We start from the raw sequence: 24985 nt of genomic DNA, 5'->3' as shown, positions 1-24985 counted from the left end.
CTATTACCTTGGCTTTGCAATCTGATGGCAGAGTAATACAGCCTCCTGGGGGAATGAGAAAAACACCAGTATCAGGGATATTTAAAATGAGACTGAATAAAATTTGCATGAGGTCCTATATGCAGCAGTCCATTAGTACTGCTCTGTGAAAAGACCTATCTCATGCCTTATGGTCCCTTCTAGAGGAAAGGAATTTTGGCCTTAACAAGGGCTTCTTTACCATCATGATTATGGGGCTATTCTTGAACTGATGTGAACTCCTGTCTGTCTGATTCTTGTAGCCATCACCACTTTTGCCATTTTCATCCCTGCTGACAATTCCCAGCCTTTTCTTCATAGCACCCTAGAAAACCACTGGCATTGCTTCAGCCTGCTGGGTACAAATCCATAAGCAGTCAAGAGGGGATTTATATTCTTAACTCCAGGAACTGGTTGTTTCTCTTCCTATCCCTTTACTCCCCCTCTCCTAAATGATAGGCACCTCATTTTTATCAGCCTTTCTTTTTCCCTTGGGCAATCAGATTTGTGTGTATGTTTGTGCAGAAATGCCAATTTTGATGTATCTTTTTGCAGCAGTGCCCAAACAGGCTGAGTTCAGTCCCAGCCCAGCTGTCCAACCTCCAGTGGGAAACAGATAGGTGACACGAGGGATGCCAGAGAGTGCCTTTAGCCCCTCTCAGTTCTCCTTCCTGCTTGAGCTTGGAAATTTGTCTACCAAGGTTATGAGTGAGCTAGTCCTTTAGGAATGAAGGCAAATCCGTGTAGACCCCATTCCTGCAGGGCTGGCTGTGTAAGTGTTTATCCTGTGTGTAACACAGACCATTGCAGCTGATGGGAGCAGCCTCACCCTGAGCCAAGGGCTTTAACTGGAGCAAAGCATCCGAGTCCTGAAGATACTAAACTATTTCCCAGCTGTGGAGAGGGAAAAATGGCCAATATGTCATTAGTGCTCAAGCCTTGTGCAAAGGGAAGGAAATAATTTTAAGTGCAGATTTTTCAATGAACCAAGCCTGCCCACGAAACTGGAGGGGTGAAAGCACATTAACCAAAACCCAGGGGGAAATTTCCCTCCCAGCTGAAACCAGGGCAGGCAGCGTGACCTTGTGTGTGATCACCTCCTCTGCCTGAAAGGCTTCTTGGGGAGTGATTGAAACAGGGATGCTTTAGTGGAGAGGGAGGAAAATCTCTGGTCACAGCCACATCCTAGAGGTATATTTGCTCTGTATCCTGGCAAAACCTTCCAGTGCAAATAAGAAAGAAATCCTGTAATAAGTGACCAGCTTTTAAGAAACTGTGTTTGAGGATTTTTTTTTCCTAAAATAATCCCAGAGACCTTTCTCCATAACAATTCCATTTTTGGCAATTCTGCTTGAAGAATCTTTAGTATGAAATGGGAGCGTTTGAAGTGAATCATTTAATTTGCTTGACTTAAAGAGGTTCCTACAACATTTAATTTTAAGCTGATTCTCTCTAATTAAAGTTCAAGTCACTCTTAAATATTTAGCCTCGTTAAATGAAGACACAGGAAACAAAATGTAATAATCTTTTCCTTTTCTGCTTCACCTGAAATGTGTATTTTTTTGGTTTTTAGTTTTGAAACACCAAGTTAATATGAGTTACCAGCAAGAATAATTTCCAGAATTTCAAGCACAATTTAGTATTGTAAGTTGAAAAGCTAGATCAATGAATTCTCTATTGTTTTAGAAACTTTCCTTTTAACAGTTTTGCTGAGGGAGAGAAGCAGGGCAGAATCAAACTCCATGTGGATCAAGTGTTCACCCATATAAATGGCCAGTTAAATATTACTCCACACTTGAAATATTGGGAAATTTTTTGAGGATGTGCTTGCTGAGGTGTTTTAGTAACTTGAGCTGGTTGGCCTGTGTCCTCAAACTTGTGCCTCTCAAAGGCAGGAGTGTAAGATCTGTGTTTAGTTTGAGGAATTCAGTGGGATGGATGGTTAGGCAGCTGTTTGTGAAAATCAGACCATTTTAGGGGACTCTCCCACTGCAGTCAGTCTTCCAGTTCCCAAGTGGCTAAGGTTGAAAATGTGAACTTGATATCTATCTAACAAGCAAGTACTGGCTGTTTTCTCATCAGTTCCCTCTGCTTATTTCTTGGCTGGTAGCTATTCATGTTCAGTTGATTTTCTTTTTTTTCTCCAGCCTAACTGACTATGACACCAGACAAATTAGTGAGCATTTTCTCTCCATGATTAATCAGTGAGCTTTCAGTTCTGGCACTGTGTTGTAAGATTACTTAGAGGATAAATAAATAAATCAATCAGATATTTCTGACAACTGTAAAATAATTAGGCAAAAGAAGAAGGAAAAAAAGCACACAACAAAAAGTTGAATGATCACTTCTGTCTTAGTGTGAAATCAGAAAGTACTTTCTTTTTTTTTTTTTGGCTTCGTTAACTGGACATGCTAACTTTGAATCAACATTACTATTTCCTTCTTCCCACTGGATCTGCTGGTGGTTGTGACATGGGACTGAGAGACTTCCTTTATCAGAATTTCTGATGGGTTAAGTAACAATTTCTATTTAGGAGTGTGGTTTTAGTCTGAAACGGAGTATGTTAAAATGGAAATTGCTTCTCTCAGTGAATCACAGTCCTGGCTGCTGACCTGAGTGACAGACCTCCCTTCTTCCCTCTGGCAAAGCTGGTGGTGTTCAGAGACACTCTGTTGGCTTTCCTTCTGCCATGTGGCCACATTGCTAACTCACTGCAAGGGCAAAATCTGTTCTCATTTAGTATCTGGTCAGTGTTGTTGTTTCTGATGGTGTTGGACAAGGCGGCTGTGGGAAGACTTTTGCCCAAAGATGTTTGCTTTTCCAAAGTCAGGATGGATTTCGGTTTGCTGACCCCAGAATGGTTGCTGCTGCAGGTCCAGCAGCTGGAATATCCTCACGTGCCCTGAGCAGTTTTGGCCTGAGGTCACTGAGAGAAAAACAAAAGCAATTCTTCATCTCTCCCAGCTACATTTGTTTTATGTTTTGGAACACAGGGTACAAACTCTGTGCCGGAGTATTTGACCCTACTTGTCAAATATACAACTTTTCTTGACTGCAGTTAAATTTAAGCCAAGATGTCAGAGGGCACATTTTGCTTCAGCCCGTGCAAAATGGCAATTTTCATGCAATTTGGTCTGTTAGGTATGTTAATGCTAAACACATATACTTATGCTTCCTTCTATACTTTTGTCTAAGACCTTCTAGCCATTAAAACTATGGATGACTCATAAATACCTGCACTTAATCAATTCAGGTGGTCGTGAAAGAATTGTGCATATTTGGGCTATTGCAAATATTATAAATTACTCCTGCAATCTTAGTCAAGAAAACATGTTCTGTGTGTGCATGCAATGAGGGGAGGAGCAGGGAGACCCCTTGGAGATGAAAACCAAAATGCATCCATTGCCCTTAGCTGAGCCCTGACGTCAAGAGATGCAGCCTTGTTGAATACAGAGGTTGACTTATGTTATTGTTCTGAGCTTTGTTTCAAGTAAAATACATCCTCAGTTATAATATCAGTGCAATTTCCATTGTATCACTTGTAATGGTGACTGCTAAAAAGAAGACACCTGAAATAAAGTGTGCCAGCAGTCAGCTGAAACATATCCTTTATCTGCACTTCCATGAATTTATATCTGAAGGAATGTGTTTTTCCAAAGCTGCTCTGTCTGCCCGCTGACACAGCTGCACAAAATATTGTTGTGGGTGGGTAAAGCTGTCCATCCACACCTAACAAATGAGAGCCCTGAAAAGTCCCCTGTGAAATGCTGTTCCCGGGATGCTTTGTGTTCTCAAGGTCAGCCTGTTTGCTCACCCTTCTGCCCTTTTCCTTTCTTTCAGGGTTTCGAGGACCCCAAGGACAAGTAAGCAAATTTACTTCTGTCATACACTGTTATGTTTACACGTTTGGGATTTTTTTCTCATATTAAAAAAGGACAGAAATTCATGCCCGGAAGCCAAAAATAATGCTTGGACTCCCCAGAGATTTGTCCTGGAGGGACAGGCAGTTGAGGGCACGGGATTGACTGATGTGCATTCAGAACAGCCACTGCCCTCAAAACATTTATTTGTTTGGTGGGTCTAACTTGCTTTTATAATTAAAATGCTTTTGCTGCACTTCCCCTTGCCCCAAATAATCTCTACTCTTTGCCTCTTTGAAAATAACCCAAGACAAAATCTTCTTCTAAAGTATATCTAAGTGTTGGACATCTCCAATAAGAAAAGTTTATGTATGTATTGAAATGCTTGTATAATTTCTGGGTTTATTTGTATGTGTTTTATTTTACTCGTTATTGCATATTACTTATTTCTATGTATAAAAATAAACTCAGAAATTATAGCTTGTTTACAAAAGTAGATTCAAAGTTTCATGCTCTAAAATACAGCCAAATTTAAAGCAGCATTTTTGGTTTTTTTCATATAGAACTTTAGAGAAATGGTTAGCATAATTTAATGAGAGTGGTGTTTTGAAAAATTGCCTTTGGAGGAAAAATCCCCAAATGCATTCACTTTTTAACTTCTACAACTGGACATAACAAAAGCATTTCCTGTATTGAAGGTGTTTAGAATAATTTCACAATGAATTTTCACAATTCAGTCCTGCTGAATGGCATTAATTATAAGCTTGCTTAGAGCAAGTTAGGCAACAGTAGAGCAGACTGATGCCTAAAATATGTTGCTGTTGCTCCTTCTCGTGTTTCTCAGGCTGTTGGTCAGGGCTGAGTGGATTTCTGTGATCTGGACAGGTAAATGCTTCTGTGGGCCCTAAGCATCCAGCTGTGGTTGAGCATTGAGAGCAGCTGCCAAAAAAGGAAAAGGAAAGTGATATGTTTGAATAAGTCAATATTAAGAGTCATTCTCTCCTTCCCTTGCCCTTCCCTGCAAACTGGATTTTTGTAACATTTAGCTCTATGCAGCTTGGGATGTTTCTCTGCTCCCACTGTTTCCTGTTTTCTGCTTCCTGTTGTATCCATGGATGCTGGGAACTCAGCTGATGTTAGATATGATTTGGGCAGATAAGGATTAAGAGATTACAACAAAATAATTCATAGGAATACAGAAATTTTCAATATCCCTTATGAAATAGTATTTTTCCTCATAGTTTCTGCAAGAAAACACAAAATCAGCTGCCTCAGTGCTGATAGACAACAGAGTCACCCAACAACTGAGGAACAGCATCTCCTCTGTTGCTCCAAGGACCATAATGTCTCGACTCCATCCTATAGTTTGAAAGGTTCCTGTTAGAGCCAATAACTGAGCTGTCTCACTCAACATGGTCCCAGCTTATTATACAGATTTCAGGATTTTTACATTTGTGTTCAGTACCAAAAGAAGCTACTACTTGCCTCTGATTCTCTTTATCCAGAAATCTGTTTAACTCAAGTACAAAGATTTGGCAAAAATAAATCTCTAGCAGGATATGTTCATGGTGAGAGTGGTTAAAATTAGATACCTAAACCATGTCAAGTACTAACACAGTTCCTTCATGTGCAGAAACACTGAGGGTCAATACCTTCCTCTGGCAGAAAAGGAAGACGTGGGCACCACACATCCCTGAAAACAGAACCAAACCTTACATGCCTGAATGCAGGTTTAGTTATTGAATCTAAGCATGAAGCATTTAAAATTATGGCATACATGTAGCTTTGGCAGTGGTCACACTCTTCATTGGCAGAGAGTAATTAAATCAGCAGCACATTTTTGGAGCACTCTGAAGCCAGCATCTCTGGGTTAATTGGTAGCTTTCACATTTGAAAGCAGAGTGGAAAAGTTGCTCCAAGCTCTGTTTGTGCTGGTCCTGTCCCTTGCATCAGTTTTCTGTTGGCTGCATTTGAAGAAATCTCAGCACTGCTTTTAGGATGTGTTTTTGGAAGTTTCATGGCAGCCTGAAATCCTCATTTTTCCCCCCTCAACCACACTATCAATATATCAAAACTCATTTTGACATAAGAATTTCATTAGTCTATGGCAGTACCTCAGCTCTGACTTACAGGCACTGCCTTGAGGGCACTCCTTAGCATGGAGAACTTTTGTATGTCAATTTAAAATTACATTTATGCAAATGTACCCAGACTTGCTGTACTGTAATTTAGCTTGGGTACAATGGGCTGTGAAAGTCACCTGAACAGCTCAGTCTGTGCAAGGTGACAGAGCTTCCCTGCAGTCAGTGTGAGGGTGGCTGCCCACTGCCAATGGCCCAGCCAGGCAATTTAAAACCTGCACAGGCATTTCTGCCCAGCCTGCAACCACGGAAGTTACAGTAGTATTAGAAACACCCTCAGCAGTTAAACAACCCTTTGCAAACATGCAGGCAGCCCAGGTAGACCCCAAGCAGGCAGGTTTTTCTCTTTGCATCTTCCTGAGTGATGTTTTCAGAGAGTAACTTGAAATTTGACTGCGCTTTGCCAAGATGCTGAGCTGCCTCCTTTGCTTCGGTTCCAGCGGAAAACGCATCGCGTCTGCCGTGTGTGGTATGAAATGGCTAAATGTGAATGACCCAAGTGTGTACATAACCCACAGGATCTTGGAAGACATTCTGTAAATACGAAGCCTAATGATTTCCTTGCTCATTTTTATGAGCCCAGAAGACATTGAGAGGACTGAATGAAAATAAGCAGCATCCCCTTGAATGCTCAAGCAGATGTACTTCCTCTGAGGAAGTAAATTGAATGTCCTGACCTCGTAGGGGAAAAAAACACTTTTATTTTCAAAGTGGGGTATATGAATTTCTAGGAATTAATTAACTTCTGGAGCCCAAAAATAAAAAACTCTTTTCCCCAACTCCACTGAAATACTAAGGTTGGCTAAAGTAGAGATTAGACCTGGAGACCAGTGAGGTTTGTAATTGCTATATGTCACTAAATAGATGTCACTGGTGTGTCATCATGGCCCAGCTGAGATGCAGACACATTCAACTGGCTGGCTGTGGCAAAGAGTGGTAGAATGGAAATTAGCAGATGGATCTGATTTTTTTCTTTCGCCAAGAGGTGCACAGAAGTGTTAAGGTACAGAGGACTTCTGAAAACCTGATCCAGTTTTGCAGAAAGCTTTGAAAGAGCCTTTTCTTTTGGAAAGGGATCCTTAACTTTGAAAACAGAGTCACATTCTGGTTTGCAAGCTGTTTCCAGCACAGCCTTACCTGTGGGAGCCTGCTGGCTGCAACACAGAGTGCATTGTGTGCTCTGGTGCAGTACAAATGAAACCAGGGAAATAAAGCAGAGTAGCTTTTCATCACACTTGTCAGACCCCAGGACTTTTTCTCCAGAGTGCCTAGACTGAGGGTCACACAACATGAGCCCTAAGTCGCTGTGCCATCATGGGGTTTGTACACAGAAATAGTTATCTGCTAGAATATACCCCAGTGCAAGGGAGGGGTGCATTTCAGTGGATAACTATTGGCAAACCCTGTGGATAACCTGGGCAATCATGCAAGCAGAGCAGAAAAACAGCACTTCAGGATTAGCTTTTAATTTCTGCCTATAGCTCATTTGAAGGCAGGCTATTAAAGTGATAGCATCAAGTTATTAAAATACTGTTAGATTTAAAAAATAGCTAGAATGTGGGGAGGTGCTTCAGGTTTCCTGATCCTCAGTGCAAAATGCCTCAGGACCATTAAGTTTACAATGTTGTTTTTTCTCAAGTTTTTGAAAATCAGCTTCATTTTTCTGATGCTATAGCAGACATTCAGAAAAACAGTGGCATAAAAGCAACCTAGAAATCTTGTTGCACATATTTAGAAAGCAGAATCTAGTTTGGATTTTTTTCTTCTGTTGACTTTTTCTTTTGCAACCTTTCCTTAAGTAAATACCTTGTAAACAGAATTTTTTTTCTGTTTCAAGCTTTATACTCATAAATAACTGTGTGAAGGGAAGTAAGGCCCCTTTTCTTTTCCCTCACATTTGTTCTGTGAACAATTTTTTTCTCCAGAAGGGAGAATTGTTCAAGTTTGGAAATCTTCATAGTAATGTTTACAGAAATTGTTATTAGCAAGCAAGAAATATGACTGGATGCAAAAATCATTTTGCCAGTGCAGGCACTAACAGCTATGACAGCACAGCAGTGCAAGGAAGAATAAGTCAGAGGACAAGGGGAAGAAGGCTACCCAGTGGTTTTAGAGAATGAGGGATGGTAATGAGACCTGAAGGCAAGGAAATGGAAAAGTCTAGAAAAAGGGCAAATACATGGAATCCTTGTTCCAATGACTTGGTATGGGCAGTGAGCTCTAGAGCTGATATCATTCTCCTCTCTGCTCTCAGTCCCTTTCCCAGCTGAAGCTGTCAGAAGCAAAATGCCATTAACCTCCAGCTCGTTATACACTGCAATGATAACACACAGTGCAGAGGCAGAAATTATCCTGTCCTCTTACACTCTCTTTTCATGACATCCTCAGGAGTACCCAGGAGAGTATGAACCCAGAGGATGAGGTGGATGAGTTCCTGGGCCGAGCCATCGACGCCAGGAGCATTGATCGCTTACGCTCTGAGCACGTGCGCAAGTTCCTCCTAACATTCAGGGAGCCTGACTTGGAGAAAAAGGTACCTTTTTGTCTGAAAACCATTGCAGCGTGTCAAGCAGGCTTGTTAGGAGTTTTAATTCTCCTGCAGAAGGTCAGGCTTTTATATCTGTGGCTTGAGCTATGGTTTGGGTACTGGGGGTGGGTTTGTGGTCTTAAAAAAATCCGTGCTTCTTCATGGAAACTTTAATAGACTTGCCCTAAAAACGTCACAGTCATCTGAAAGGAGCACTGGCCAGGCATACAAAGCCATTTTTATCAGACACACAGGAACATGCAGTCATAAGCAGTAAAGGGAATGCAGGATAAACCAGATTGTTTCTCTGACTTTGAGACTCCAAATCAGTGGAGAAACCAACTTCAGCCTAGCTAAGCTCTGAAATTTTGAAGTCTATTTCTAGGTCTAGAGGTACCTAGATGACATTATTAAAGGTGCCTTTAAAAAAGTGGTGGGTTTCATTGCACAAGGAAAGTAATCCTTTTTATTCTTTTATTTTTTATCCAAGCACAAATCCTTGGGATGCTTGAGTGGTCTTGAGGTTTAACTAATTATTCAGTGGAAAAAGGTCCATAAGTTTGCACTAATTATAATTTTATTTAGAAACAGTCTTTCCTTGACAAGAATGACTACCTATTACAAAAGCAGAGCTTTTCAGGATGTACAGCTGTTCAATGAATCAGTGTGGGACTGGATAAAAGCTCGAGCATGTAATTTCCCCCCACTCCTCCTCTTCAATTTTGTAGCTGAAAACTGCCAGGGAAATTAGTGGTTCACCTGTTCAGAGCACCTTTTATTTTGTGGTTCCAACATTGAGACCGTGTGTGCTGGGAACTGTGCTTCAAGCTAAATAAAGCATCTTTGGGAATGGGATGAAGTTCCCACGTGGCCAACACGTTGACAAGTAGTTGGAAGGAGTGACTGTGTGAAAACCACAGCAGCCTAGCACTAGCATTAGAACAAGTCAAGTCATCTGCACGAAAGGCAAGGTTTTCCCATTAGCAGCATTTGTGCCTCTTGGAAGAAACTTCCCTTGGAAGAAGTTTCAGTCTGATGATGGTGACTTAGAATCTTGGTTCCAGTTAATCCATTTGTGTTCTTCTCATGCAAGGGGCAGTTGGTGAATCCTCTCTCCACCCAACTCTGTGGGTTTCTTCCCTGACCTTTGGGCCTGTTCAAGCCCTTAGAGATTGCCCCAGGAGAAGGGGAGTTTGGAATTTTGTTTCCTACCAGCACTGCTTTCCAAGGACCTAAACAACAGCCAAGTAAGAAGTTTTTGTAGAGAGAAGGCAGCCAGCCAAATTTCCCACTAACATAACTGTGGTTTTTTGCAGTACTCCAAGCAGGTGGATGACAGGTTTGGAGCCTACGTGGCTTGTGCCTCCCTAGTCTTCCTCTTCATCTGCTTTGTTCAAATCATAATCGTGCCACAGTGAGTACCCTTTCATCCCTGTGCTCCCATCTGCTCCCCTCCTCTATTCCGGCCTACTTTTCCTTGTTTTTTTTCTTGAAAATTCAGAACACCAAGGGGAAGAGAAAAATCCTTAAATAATTCATGCTCAAGTGATGCATGGTGCTTATTGTTTTCACCCATTTCTAGCGCGCATTGAAACCTCCTCACTGGCATGTGAGGATTTCTGTTTTCCTGGTGTGATTTCTCTTATAATTTACCTCCATCTTAGGCACATAAATGTGTCTGTGGAAAACAAATATCACTGAGTAGGAAGGATTGCCTACCAAGGCATAGTACACACTCAAAGCACAAGGCTAGCATGTCCTCTTGTCTAAACACAGTGGGACAGGGAGGTGAAAACCCATCACAGCCTCTTTGCTCAGAGCACTGAGGTCTCAGGATCTGCTTTACAAATGAAGCATAATCTCTCATAAATTTATTCCTCTGCACTCAGAGCAGCAGGGCAAGAAGAGAGGTGGAGAAGGGGTTGAGCTGGATGTGCCTGAGCTTTGAGTGTCTTGCTCCAGGTTTAAGGGTTGCAGTCATTTCTTTCCTCAGGCAAGAGTGGCATAAGCTCCTCAGGCCTGTGGGCCACAGTGCTCTTGGCCCACTGCAGTGGTCTGCAGCTCTGTCTGCAAGGCACAGCACAACCCACTGGATCTTTTCCAGCAGTGAGCTCTGCAGAAATGGGACTTTTTCTCAAAGAATTATTTTAAAATCCCTTAAAATTACAGCATGTGGGTATTTCCTATGCTCTGGTTTAGTAGCAATAATATATCATTCACTGAGCAATGCTGTGTTGGAAATAAAATTTGGAGTTAGCCATTTTTAAACTGAAGAACGAGATCACAGAAGCTCTGAAAATGCTCCAAATTTGTCGTACAAGAAGACAAAAAAATTGTCCCAAAAGAGAGCTCCAGTACTATTTTATGCCATTACAACTGTTTTCTACTTCTGTTCCCACCACAGATCCTTTTGGAATAGAGATTGGTTTATAGTGTTCAGATCAGACATTTGGAAGGTCACAGAAATAACACGTAGTCTGATGTTTGTTGTTCACTCTCCCAGGCAGGAGTGCTCACAGAAGGATTGAATCAGCAAAATAACATCAGGACAAATGCACTGTGTAAACAGACAGGTCTGCTTTGGGAAAGTGCAAGTGAAGCTGAAAGAGACTCAAAATTGGAACAAGATAATTCCCAGCAATTAATTAATGCATTGTTAATTACATCCAGAATTCTTTGAGAGTAACTGACTTAACAAGGGCTTACACTTTGGATTTCTGGATTTTGCTGTCATAACTTCACACCTGCAGAGGCCCTCTACCAGCCTTGTGTTGCTCATCAAACTCCCCAAGCAGCCACTACGCTGTCTCCATAAAACACAGTTTAACATTTAAATGACAACTTGACAATTTCTGATGTGTGGCAACCATATGGCTGCCTCGTTTGTATTACACAGGAGCCAATCCCTTATGGCAGTGTGGTGTAAATGTTGTGCTGTTCAGTCTCCTTCCATGCTGCCCATAAGGAGGGTGGTTGTTTATTTGGGGTTTTTTTTGCGAGTTCTGAAGTGTCCTTAGTCAGCCCGGCCTGTCTGAAAGGTGATTTGGTTTGAGAGTAAATAAAATTCCATGTTTTAACTGTAGATCACATACACTTCCCTTCACCTTTTGGTTTGTTTTTCCTTATAGTTCAATTGCATAGCTTTGGTCTTTCATTGAAGGTAGCAGTTAAACACCAGCTGAAATCACAGGTGCATATGTGTCACCATCAGAGCTTCATGAAAGGCACACCATGGAATTTGAATCTGAAACTAGAGACATAATGTCAGTGTCAATTTATTATGATAAAACAGAATAGCTTTAAGGAATTTTAAAAAAGGCTCAAACAGTGAATTAGCAAGTACAATTATCTTAGTAGTCATGGGAGAGCACAGAGACCAGCTGGCTTTGGTGTGGTTAGCCTCAATGTCACATCACAAGGATATTTCCTTTAGATTATGAACAAGGCTGACTCCTGGGAGGGGGTCTGTCCTGTCACACTGAGGCCAATCACTGAGAGATTGGTGTTGAATATCTTCATGAGGAAAACAGATGAAAATGCATAGTACAAAGCTGGCCATGGAATCCTCTTTGTACCTCAAAGTTGGGAGGAGCAGGAACCTCTCAAGCTGGCCAAGATAAGGCTGTTTTCCATGACTATCCTTATGCTGGGGTTGCTCACATCCCATGCACGAGACAGAGCATGGAGAGTGGTGCTGCACAGACATTCCCTGTGCAAGGACAGGTAGCTATTCCCACTGAGACTATTCCCACTCAGCTGCACTTCAGCCCTCAGCTCGCCCTCCTTCCCAGGGGTTCCCTGCCCACAGCCAGCTGGGGGCCAACCTGCCACAACAAGTTGTTCTGTCACCTCCTCTAGTGCATGAAATGTTTTTCAGTCCCACCTCTGTCACCCCAGCAGGAAGGTGATTGCTGTAAAAGATGCAGCATTCTCTGTTCTGCAAGCCTTTGTGAGTAATTCTAAATAGGCCAGAGTATCTGTTGGTATTCAAGGCACCTCGTGTCTCCTACTGCTATCCTAATTGGAAAGCCTGTGCCGTGTGTCAGAGCTTGTACAAATGTGGTCTGGAGAGCAGAGCTGTAGCTATTCTATAGGATGTGAATTAAAAAAAAAAAAAACAAACCAAAACTAACCAAACCTCTCCTTGATTTCAGCTCGACATTTATGCTGGGTTTTTACCTGACTTGTTTCCTGATCCTGACCACAGTGGTGTTTGTTTCAGTCATTTACTCCTGTGTAAAGGTGAGTACTGTGGTTTCTTTGTAGTCCTCTGCCTAAGATAACCGGATCAGCAATCTGCTTCTTCAGCTAACAGAGTGTGTTTTGTTAGCCATCCTTTCCACACTATGTGATAAGGGTTACAGAAAAAGCCTTTGATAAGGCAGAATGAACTGCAAACAGATGTTAGGGTTGGCATCTCTTTAGCTCAGCAAGAAGTAACCACTCTGTGGATCTGCATGTCTATTAAGTCCCCTGCAGACACTCTCATATTGATATAAGAAGAGCTCATTTTCCAATGTGGACCAAACACTGACCATTCATTTCCTCCCTGTAAACTTCCTGCAGCGTTGCCTGTGCACTGGCCCCTGCTGCATGTGCGTGTTTGGGTAGGCAGATAATCAGAAGCAGAATATCATCAAGGAAAAATGTCCTGGAGGGAAGTAAGAGCCATAAACATATAGAATTTTATCAGCCTTTCTCAGATGAGTGTACAGTGTTTCCAACCTTTGGTGGGCTCTTTCTTGTCCCTGGCTTTGATCAGCAAAGAAATATATTGTGTGAAGTCCAAAAACATATTAATTCTTGCCAGCCTGTGGTAAATTGGCAGCGAGCACTGTGGGAAGGGTAGTGTGCTCATCTTTTTCACTCAAAGGTATTCCTATAAAAAACATTGATGTGTTTCAGTTTTAGGGATCCTTCTAGTCTAGAAGCGTCTGAACAAGGAATATTCTCAGATTCAGATACCTTAGCCCAAGCTCAACTTTGTTCCTCAGAGCCTGGAATAAAATAGCTCAGTAGCATTATTTTTCCTGCAGAAGAAACAGTGGGATAATGGATAATGTCAGGCAGATGATTTGTCTCACTTTAATTATCTTCTCTGTGCCATTTTCAAAGTTGAATGTGGGTGCTCTTGACAGACTTGCACCTTACACATCTTTTTGATTTTTTTGAAGTTAGATTTAGAAATTAAACTTTGCCTTCTCATATAATAAGAGCTGCAAACTCTTCATAGTGAAGAAAGCTTTGAGTTCTATTTGAACCTAACAACTCACTCACAGGGTTTCCTTTGGCCTTATGAGAACTTTAAAGGGAGCCTAGTTTGTAAGTGCAGCATCTCATTTGCCTTGCTTTTTTACCAGCAATGAGAAGCTGAGTCAGAAATAACACTGCTAATAGGAAGGCTTGGGTCCCTGGAGCTGGGCAGTGGTACCCACAGATGCCTGGTTGTACTTGGTGTGTCCATTGCACTTGAGGATGCTCCTAAGTGTCCTTCATTTCTAAACTGGTATCAGCAGTTAATGTGATTAGCAATTAATTAACAACCAATGTGAAAAGCTTTTGGTCACAGCCACAAAGAAGTTGGGAATTTGGTGCAGAGCTCTGCTGCCTCCTCATGCTGCAGTGCCACTGGCAGCACAATCTCAGCACTGTGCCAGCCCAGCAGAGCCACTAACACCCTGGTTCTGCTGGGATGAGAGCTGAGGCAGACCTGGAGCTCTGGAGCATCTGAGCTGCCTGACTTGCAGCCAGACAGATTCCAAGGCTCAGAGCTGTTTGTCACCCACTGGTATTTACAGGCCACTTCCACACACTGACAGCAGCACACAGTTCTTCTGTCATCATTCAAATCCTTTGGTTTTGGTTTGGGCTTTTGGGTTTAATATTAATACTCATCTTAATTACTGATTAATTTAAAAGGCACACATGACTTTTCAGTGCCCGGGATGGTAGGCAGATTTCAATCTTGCTTTCTTTGTCTTGATCTTCCAAATTCCTGTAGAAGAGATCTGTTTGGTGGTGCCTGCAACTGTTTTTAGGCTGGATTTGCCTCAGTGCACAGTGCACATGCAAGACATCAGAGGGAATTCAGAATAACACCAGAATTTAATGGGATTTTTTGAAGCCCCTGATATTTCCAGCAGTGAGTTTTCAGCCCCACAAAGTGCTCATGTATAACATCCAGTGTGCCTTCTGTGCAGAGACTGCAAATATTGAAAATATTGGGCCTTCTAGCTCCGGTTCCTTTTTGATTACCCCTTCTTAGTGCTCCAAATTAGCTTCTGCTGACAACATCTGATTATGAGATGGCTTCATCAAGGAACGAGTACTTCTAGTTTGTCAGCTCCATGCCTGATGGCAGCAGCTCCTAATAAGTGCAGCCTACTTCTGTCATCCAAGACCTTGGTGTTTCAAGTCTTTGATTTTTAAGTAACAGGTTTACCCAGCCCTTGGATAAGGGGTGTTACTTTATTTCTGTACTCTACATTGCTCCAGGAAACACTTTTACACACCTGCAGAAGGAAGGCAATTTTACAGATCCTTCAGATGAAATTTGAAGACATGGATGTCAGCATTGCTTGCTTTGTTTCACACTCAGATGTGGGATAGGAGAGCATGTGTTTTAAATACCAGTGGTTCATTCCACACAAAGCTGGAAAGCAGGTGTCCACCCCAGGATATCAGCATAAGCATAACTTCTGCCTATTTGCTGTGCTGTTACATGATAAGTGTCTCTTTTTTCTTCCTCTTTCCAGCTTTCATGTGAGATTTTCCCTCACTGTTTTGGCCTCTCCATCTCTGGCTTTGACAGTGGCCAGCAGGCTCTTTCTGAACAGCTTGATCATGTTTTATTTTCTTTCGCTGTCATTATTATCTTCCACTATAAAATTCTCCACGGACTAGAAGTTGATCCTGGAACTGCCAGTGCAGCCAGCTTGGCTTTCCAAGTTTCTTCAGCTGTAATAAACAAGAGAGTTCCAGTTCTTTGCTTTGATGCTCCATGAAGACTTGGCCACCGTGAGATGGTGTCCCTTCCCAGTAGAGCCTAAGGTCATGGGAACCAGGATTCCTTCTCAAATACTCTGCTGACAGACATCTGGTTTGCTACTAACTTATCAAGTTTGTGTTTTCTTTCTTAAAATCCTCTAACTTCTGGTATCTACACTGCTGTGTGGAATTCAACTTTTTTCTTGGTCCTGGGAGCACACAGGAGAGAAATTTCAAGTTATTCTTTATGAGAAAATAAGCTTTTCTGTAGTTCTGCATCGGTGTAGCTTGCTTATCTCTTTCTTTGCTCCAAAACCTGGTCTAGATGCTCCTAAAGCATTTGGGTTTTTTTCTCAATCAGGAAAAAAAACCCCTCTGAAAACTGTACTTTTTAATAGACTGATTAATCACTGTAAAATAAGTTACATAAATGCACTTGCAACATCAAGTTGCCTGGAGATGTTGTCTTTTACTCCAGAAGCATCTTAATGTACTTCAAAATTACTCAAAGGCTTTTATTACAAATTGAAAAATCAGACCTTAAAGACCTCATCTTACAACACAACAGCAATTACCTAAGCAGTTTTCCATATCCACACTATATGTTAAGAAGACAAAAAGAAGAAATATTACTCTTCTGTCCTAGATCAGCTGTTATTGCAAAGAATGGGCTTTATTTAGAGTAATTTTGTCATGCAAATTACTGGAGGTTGTGGATTATTTTCAGTGTAATATAATACTTGTATCACTTTTTAAACTTGTACTTTCATCTGCAAAGCAGTGCCTTTTCTTCACCTGCATTTATGCATTTCAATTCAGAGTGAGCTGGGATCGACTAGACAATCCAATTTTCTTTTTCCACATTGTGGTTATTTTTCTTTACATGGGGATTTCAAGAGTGCTAAAGAGTGACATCACGCTTGTGTGGCTGCCCAGACATGGATCTTAGCTGCCCAAAGGATCACATCAGCCCATTCTCAGTAGTGCAAATGCAGGCTGGGAGTTGCCATTTCATCAGACCTCCCCTTGTCCTGTTCTTCACTCAGGATTTGAGTCTCACTGAGAGGAGCAGGTGGTGTTGGACAGTACAAGCCAATGGACCAACCAGCAGTGCTGCTTGGATTTTCACTGTGCTTTAATATTCTGTCCTGATATTCTGCTTCTTTTATGAGGCCAGAAGGGATTTTATTATGCTTGTTGGAAAATGGGAGGGAAAGTCATCTTCTTTTCTTTTTATCTACTTTTGTGCTGTGCCCCTGACTTGTGGATGCTTTTATGGAGGAAACACTGCAAGAATGGAGCTGAATTGTCAGAACTGAGACAGGCTCCCCATGTCTATCACAGAAGTTCTTCAAGCTGTAGGTGTTCCTGGTCTCTACCTGCCTCTGTGAAATGGGGAGAGTGTGGCTTGTGTGACAGGACCCCATGAATGTTCACGAGGCAGAGGTTCCTCAGATGCATACCAGGACTATGTTGATGCACTCTCAACTGCAGCCCTGACCTCCTATGGGTTTTGGCATCTCTTTCTTCTTCAGGACTTTTTCCAGCTGTACTTGTTTACTGACCTAAAGTTTTTCCTAGTTTGCAAAGTAATGAGAACCAAGATTAATACAAAGAAAACATGTTTTCATTAGAATTTAAGTGTCTTCCACTGATCGCTTTGCTTGATATCTCAGGCTTGGTTCAAAGTCAGGCTTTTTTGGGATTGTTGGCAGCAGGGGCTTGAGCCAAGATCCACAACAAAGAACTCCCAAGTTTTATTTAGGTGCCTGATTTCCCAGAGATTACAGACAGAGGTTAGGTTCCTGAATACCTTTGTGGAACTTGGCCTTGAGGCCTAAACAAAGGGGTGGCAAGAAAACCTGTCCTGCTCTAAACTAGTGAGAAGAGTGTCTAAATGCAGCACAGATGCTCCTTCTCCTTCCAAATCCTGTAAGGGCTAGAGCAGAGGAAAGCTTCACTGGATATTCCATATCCCTGTTCTAGTAGGGATCTGCTAGCTGACATCTGTGTGCAAGCAGCTGGACATGGTAGGACAAAGAGATATTTTGGTTTGTGGCTTATCAATAGAGCTAAGGATTTCTCTGTCAGCAGGGTTTATGTCGGAGAGAAAGGTGTTTTTCTTTGTTTTTCAGTGGCTGCCACTGAACCTGAAGGATTGCATAAGCTTTCAGTGCATTTCAATCAATCCTCATTCAGTGCAAATAAGTGACAACCCCACTTTCCCCTTCTCTCCAGTCCCCCTCAGAGCCTTGCCCTCTCCATTCACCTGGAGTTAGCTGGAGTTTTGTGCATGTGCTGGTAGCAGGTGAAATCAGCTTTTTCAAAACTCTTGCCACAAGCTCTCTCTGCCTCTGTGAAAAGTCCCCAGCTAATCAGCGCCTTGGCTGCTCCAACACTCGGTAATTACACTGCAGGGCTGCTGTGTGGGAAGCACAGCACTGACAAAATGTTGCATCTCCGAAGATGTAAGAGTGAAGGATAAAAGGGAAAAGCAAGACTTTTAATAGAAACATTAGTCATAGTTAAATTGCAGTGCCATGGCGCTGTGCTGCTGTTTCTTTGTGTCTCTAAAAATACCCTCTAGTGGCTTGGTTATTCATGCAGTGAGTGAAGGAAGGGAGAGTTGGGCTCTGGAAAAAGCTTTGGCAGTCCTGGGCAGAGTCCCTCTGCCCTGGCAGGGTGGCTTGGAGGGGCAGGGCACTGCTGGGGAGGACAATCTCCCATGGGAGCATGTCAGTGCACCAGGGTTTCCTGGCATTCCTGCTCCAGCTCCGAGTTTGCAGTGGCACAGAGTGGCACATGGAGGGAGAGGGTTGGCTTTGCTGTCTCCTGGGCACTCCTGTAGCCAGTGCAGTGCAGGGAAGGTGCCCTGGCTGCGAAGGGCGTGGGGTCAGTCTCTCTCGTGCACACAGGCTGTTCCACCCTAAAGCAGAGCTCCTCAGGAGCCATCAGCAGGCTGCCAGCCCTGCCAGCAGTGAGTCACTGGGGCACTGGGGCTGCAGGAGCTCCAAGATCATCCTCACCAGTGGGTATTTTTATCCCCATGTGAGTGTGGAGCCAAGTGCCAGAGCCCAGCCCGGACCAGCTGATCTCTGCAGCGCCTTTTGCCGAGATCAGGGTCTGACAGATCACAGGGGCTGTGTGACAGTCTGTGTCTGAAATGGCACCAGAGAGTCCTGCGATTTGCCTTGCTGATCAAAGGGACGTGGTGTGTGTTTTCATTTCTGCGTTTTTAAATTTTTGCTCCAGTAATTTCCAGGCTCAGGCTCCTGGCTATTTCAGTTACAGATGGCTTGTGGTTTGCTTCTCACGACAGGATGAGCACAGCCCTGCAAGCCATGCTCTCTGGGCTGGGGAGCCATCACTCCCATTAGGAAGGGCTAAGTAGATTTGGTGAGCCAGCTGGGCCTGTGCCACGAGGCAGTCACATCTCTGCTCACCCTTGTCCTGCAGCCACCATCCCCCATCACCATCCTCCAGCCTCTGTGCAGCACCCACACAGGCCCTGCTGAAGGATGAGCACAGCTCAAATGCAGGTTGTAATCTGTAAAACAAACAATGATTTTATATGTGTGTTTGATTTTTTTTCTCTCATGCAGCTTTTCCCAGTTCCTCTCCAGACTCTTTCTAAGAAGATTGTACAGTCCAGGACCAATAGTACCTTAGTTGGAGTCTTTGCCATTATCCTGGTTTTTCTGTCTGCCTTTGTCAACATGGTATGCCCATTATTTCCTTTTGATCCATTCGGTTCTGCATTGTTTTCTTATTGCTCTGCAGCATCATGACCCTTAAAACTGCTGAGTTTAACGTGATCCTGCCTAGGACTGGCAGATCTGAAGTCAGTGCCCTTTGCTTTTTGGGCACAGAAAAGAAATGGGAGCCCAACAGCTCCATCCCTAGAGCCCATTATATGCCTGACACTGATTTGTGTCCTGGTCCTTTTGTGATTCTTTAAATGCTTCTGCTCCAAGGACAGGAGCCAACCTGAAGTGTATCCCTGTGGGAAGGGCTGGCACGAGGCTGGTGTGGTATTTAACTCCCACCACACTGAGTGGGGTGTCAGTGTTCTGTGGGCTTTGTGCCAACCCCTGCATGGTGCTGCCTCCTGCTCCAAGGGCAGGGATCAGCTCATGGATGTGCTGACCACTCTGAGTTGCACTTTTGGGACCAAGGTGGTCTGGCTGTGCATCCAAACACCACTGCTGAGTTCAGGCTTGGAGAGAGATGGGCTGTTCTCTGGGGCCTGGATTTTGTTAATTAATATTTTGGGATAGAAAAAACAAAGCCATTGTACATGCAGTAAGACATAAGCTGATGATTTTGTGTTGCATATTTTGCACATTGATACAGGCATTTCCAAGCGGCTTTTTAATTCATGTAAACTATGTTTTCTTTTTGTCTGTGTTGTGGAGCTTAATACCATCTTTGTTTTCCAGTTCATGTGCAGCACTGTGGATCTTGCCAGCTGCATGGCTGCTGAATACAACATCACTCCTGACCAGGTGGACATTTGCCTTATCAGCAACCTGACTTCCAACTACAGCCTGGGCACCTTGCAGGGATTCTGTGACAGTCCTCTGCCCAACTGCAACTTTCCAGAGGTATTGCTTGAAAAAAGTGGGTTTCAGAGGTTGGTCTGGAGAAAGGCTATCAAACCTGTGTGATGATAAATCTCAGTGATTGGGAGGAAAGCAAGCTTGCTCCTGACTGATGTTACAGGACTGACATAGGCTACCACATTCAGAATTAAGTGTCTGAAGTTATTATCATGAATCCTCATTAATGGTTAAGTTCCTTCAGGGCTGAATAATTAGTAGGCTTTTATAATGGCTGGATCCTGCCTGTAGCAGGAGAAATGCCCTTTCTCCATGAGGTCCTTAATGGCATGCAGAACTGCTATTCATTTCAAAGGACTTTGTGGGTACTCAGTTTTACCTGAAAATCAGTTCTCTGAAAATCAATGTCTAGTCACAGATTTGACCCTTTCCTCCATTGTTTTATATTCTGATTAAAAACTTCACTTATATATTCTTTCCCAAGGTATGGTAGATTCTGCCTCAGATAGGTCAGCAGCCCAGGTCTGCTTCAATTTGCAGTGCAATTACTACTTTTTCAGGACTTGTTTAGAAAAAATTGAAATGCTTCTAATGGACAACCCCAACCAGGCCAAATATGTTTTACACAGAAAACATAGTAGAATACTTTGCAAAGGAAAAAAATCTTTTTGCATAGCTATTCGAGACCTTTCTCTGACTTTTTAGGTCACAGCTGTTACATGTGTTGTCTTCTGGAAACTGACAAGGAAAAACAACTCTGTCTAGGATGGAGGTAGAATTTATGTCAAGGTCATCTGGGTTTATGGGGATCTGACAGATTTATGGTAGATCTTTTACCATCTAGATATCCAAGGTGCTACTGAAAGTCCTGGTATCCTACTGAACATATTTCCATTTAGCTTAACAGGAATATGGTCCCTATGTGATTCAGTGAGGCTTCTGAGACCACCATTACTGTGACTTCCAATCCTTGCAGAGGCTTTAGTGTGTAACAGAAGCACCCAGGAGCAGAATCTGGCACAGTGGAGACCTAGAAACAGTCTGTGCCCAGCATGGATTTTCAAGGAGTGCTGGTCCCAGACAGAGAGGGATTTTAAGCAATGAGGAATAACCATTTTGCATGCTGAGGTTGCTCTGGCAGCCTTGAGCCAGGTCCTGCTGCTCAGTGGGCTAAGAAGTGAGGAGTCCCTCCCCTGCACTCTGCAAGGCACATGTTGGATCTGCTGTGAGTGTTGCCTGTTGCTCCCAGTGTCCATCCAGGAGATGGGGGGGATCCTACCCCTCAGTCACAGGGAACAGCCACCCATTCTCCAGAAACTGAGGAGTCAAGTACAAGCTGTACAAGTTATTTTCTCTAATTTAATATATCAGTGATGATTATTAATAAATGAGCTCAGAACATAAGCATATTTCTACTTCAACTAGGGCTTGCTCTTCACTGAAAGGATGGATTGCCTCAGGCACATGATATGGGCTTTTTTTTTTTTTGCCAGAAATAGGCCTGTCCAGACAGAGTGGAAGCTTAAATCTTCACAGATTTGATAGCAGGAAGGTGGTGAGCTGGCTAAGATGCCTCTCTTCATTTTGCATCCTTGCTATCTTTCCCAGGAGCCATAAATGGCACCCACAGTCTGCAATCACAGTGGGAAGCTCTGGCACACTGAACACTCAGCTCCTGGCCTGGCAGGAGCTGCTGCCCCACCACCCAGGTGTGGCAGAGGTGCTCCACAGCCACAGAATGTGCACATCTGGAACTGCTAGCACAACAGATTATCATGGGGTTATCATGGAGTGGGCATGGGGATGTTTGTCCAGCCTGTACCTTGCAGATGGAGTCAGTGTGTCACATCAGCAGGGACAGTGCTGTCCCATTGGCCTCAACTGGGCATTGGTCCAGGAGGGTGAATTGCCAATACCCTTGGTCCTGTGTGCTGTACAGATATGCAAATTTGAGTCCATAATTTGGCCTTAAAGCACAACTTCATCCAACACAACTGGGTGATTCTTTCTGCTAATTCAATAACTCTGTCCAGGGCAATGGTACGTCACAGCCTTGGGTGTCCAGCTGTGAGCCTTGTGCCTCTTGAGTGTAAAGCAAATAATGACTGAAGGAAAATGACAGTTTTCCTCCTTATGCATTCAGTTTTGACTTCCATAACAAGGGAGAAAACCACAGGCAACCCCAGATTTATATGTTTGGTCAGCTCAACTACATAACTACCAATCCCTTTCTACCCCTCTGTTTAGTTTCCTTTTCAGTTTTGATTTGTCCAGCTGACACTCATTTCTCTTCTGTTTTTTTTCCCTTTTTGTCTTTATACAGTACTTTACCTACAGTGTCTTACTGAGTCTCCTGGCCTGCTCTGTGTTCCTTCAGATCAGCTGTATTGGAAAATTGATCCTTATGTTAATCATTGAATTTATATATGTTCTCATTGTGGAAGTGCCAGGGGTCAACCTTTTTGACAATGCAGATCTCCTGGTTACAGCTAATACCTAGTAAGTGCCTTTCACTTCTGAATTCTTCACCTGATTTCTTTCACTCAGTGGTTTCAGCGTGGCAGTAGGTGGATGGGAGTGCCAAGGCCGTGGTGAAAGCAAGGGAAGCACAGGATACCAGGGAAGGCATGTCTGGAAGCTGAAGCTTTGCCAGTGCTGCTCTCTGCCTCTGAAGAGCAGGAGAATACAGTTCCCTTTAAGATCTTTTTAATGTGGGACTTGACTGATGAACTATCTATTAATACCAGAATATAACTGGAATCAGAGTGGATCTGTATTTCCTTTTTTCCAGAAATGGGGAGCTGTAGTAAGTCATTCTTAATTCTGGTATTGCACTCCCAATATAGAAATGTCATTTCTCAAATAAGGAAAAAAAAATTCCTCCAACAAACTTGAGCTTGCTCAGGGATGTGATAATGACCCACCATGATGTATCAAACCCAGCTTGGGACAGTGGAATGATGGTGCTTGATGTTTGGTCAGTGACATCCTGCTGGTTGTTGCTGGACACATGTCCTTGGTTGAAAAGCCAATATCACAGCTGGGCTCAGCACAATTCCCAGCAGAGGGGTCTGGGCTCAGTGGGACTGGACAGTTGCCCTTTTACTTACCAAAGGTAAAAGTTTGTCATCAGGTCACACATTAATCCTAGTGGCAGCCTCCTTCCACTGCCACGCTGGTTCCCCATCTCCTGGAGGTCTCCACACCAGGAAGGGAGGTTTGGCTCCTCCACAAGCCTGTCCTCTTCCACAAGTTTTGTTTCTTGCTGGAATTGCATTGTTAACTCCTTGTTTTGATGATTTCCCCTTGTAGGCAACAACTGTACTCAAATGTGAGTGAATCAAATTATGCCCATTTAGGTGAAGTATTTGTCAAGATTGATAGCTGTGGTTGCTCCTGCCTTGGACAGGAGGGTGGTTGAGAAGATTCCCATGGCGCTTCCCAGTGCTACCTTGTGTGTTATGAAATAGCTTCTGGAGTTGCTGAGATTTCTGGATGGTCACTAACCATCAGCCCTTCAAGCCATCATTAACCATCAGCCCTGATGCACCTGGTTACTCCTCTCCTTCACATGACTATTCCATGATTTCAGCATTCCCATGTGCCCAGTAATAATTAACGGAAATACAGCTTTTGCTGCCACTGCCAGTTAATGGAAGTGTAGCTTTTGTGCCATTGGCAGTAATCACTTAAATTATTTTGTTAACTCAAGTGAGTGAAATTAGGTAGGAAACCCCATGGAGCTTTCTGTGGGGAGATAGATATAGGGAGAATGAGGTTTTCTTCCCTTTTTTTCAGATATTATGTGTTCCATCAGCAGAAGCTATTTAGCATTTTCTAACACAATTAGTGAAATAAAAGCATTTTATATCTCAAATATAATTTCATTCTTGTAAGTCAAGCACTAAGCGAAATTACAGCACTTGGAAGTATAATTTACATCACTTCACAATCAGAATGTCAGTAATAAAGTGGAGAAGGTTAGCCTGTTTTCCCAGAAATAGCTTTCTGTGATGCTGTATTATCTCTCACTAAATGGGATTTGTGTGGTTGTTTAGCTCCAGCTGCAGCTCAACCCCACACAGCCCTGTGCTCTCCCCCTGGGATGGGGGAGAGAGCTGGGGAGGGAAAAGTGAGAAAACTCATGGGTTGATATAAAGACAGTTTAATGGGACAGAAAAGAGAGAAAAGAATAAGGGTAAGAATAAGAAAAGAATAAGAATAAGAATAAGAATAAGAATAAGAATAAGAATAAGAATAAGAATGAATAAGAATAAGAATAGACAAACAAGTGATGCACAATACAATTGCTCACCACTTGCCAGCCAATGCCCAGCTAGTTCCTGAGCAGCAGCCCCAGGCCAGATTTCCCCCCAGTTCCCATACTGAGCATGATGCCATATGAGATGGAATATTCCTTTGGCCAGCTGGGGTCAGCTGTCCTGGCTGTGTCCCCTCCCAGCATCTTGTGACCCTCCAGCCTGCTTGCTGGGGTTGTCAAGGAGCTGAAAAGTCCTTGACTTAGTATAAACACTACTTAGCAACAACTAATACATCAGTGTGTTATCAGCATCATTCTCAGACTTAATCCAAAACACAGCACTGCACCAGCTAGGAAGAAATCTAACTCTGTTCCAGTGGAAACCAGGACAATTTGTTTTGCCCAAAGAGCTCCATGGATGACTATTTATTGTCCCAGTGTCTGGAAGGCCATTTGTGTGTTGTGGGAAATGGGAGCTCAGCATGTAGCACAGAGTTCAGAGATGGACCTTATTGTCCAGCTGATACTAAAAAGGAAAGAAAAGCCACCATGACCTCATACTACTTTAATTGGGTGCCCATTGTAGCTACATAATTAGTGTCTGCTCTGCAGCCATTATGGTACTCTGACTA

At 43.0% G+C, this 24985-nt stretch overlaps 1 protein-coding gene across 1 annotated transcript in view; it reads left to right on the top strand.

Annotated features, from left to right (window-relative positions):
* Nucleotides 1–24985, top strand: part of ADCY5 (adenylate cyclase 5) — a 204614-nt gene that overhangs the window by 170027 nt on the left and 9602 nt on the right. Inside the window, exons 9-15 of the mRNA XM_085066957.1 lie at nucleotides 3859–3881; nucleotides 8408–8552; nucleotides 9863–9960; nucleotides 12701–12788; nucleotides 19136–19252; nucleotides 19973–20137; nucleotides 22416–22591. Coding sequence (XP_084923083.1) covers nucleotides 3859–3881; nucleotides 8408–8552; nucleotides 9863–9960; nucleotides 12701–12788; nucleotides 19136–19252; nucleotides 19973–20137; nucleotides 22416–22591 — 812 coding nt within the window. The remainder of the gene's footprint in view (nucleotides 1–3858; nucleotides 3882–8407; nucleotides 8553–9862; nucleotides 9961–12700; nucleotides 12789–19135; nucleotides 19253–19972; nucleotides 20138–22415; nucleotides 22592–24985) is intronic.

This window comes from Lichenostomus cassidix, chromosome 7, assembly GCF_008360975.1.
Source record: "Lichenostomus cassidix isolate B80296 chromosome 7, HeHo_3.0, whole genome shotgun sequence".
Lineage (NCBI taxonomy): Eukaryota > Metazoa > Chordata > Aves > Passeriformes > Meliphagidae > Lichenostomus > Lichenostomus cassidix.
This window is presented reverse-complemented; position numbering and strand designations above follow the sequence as displayed.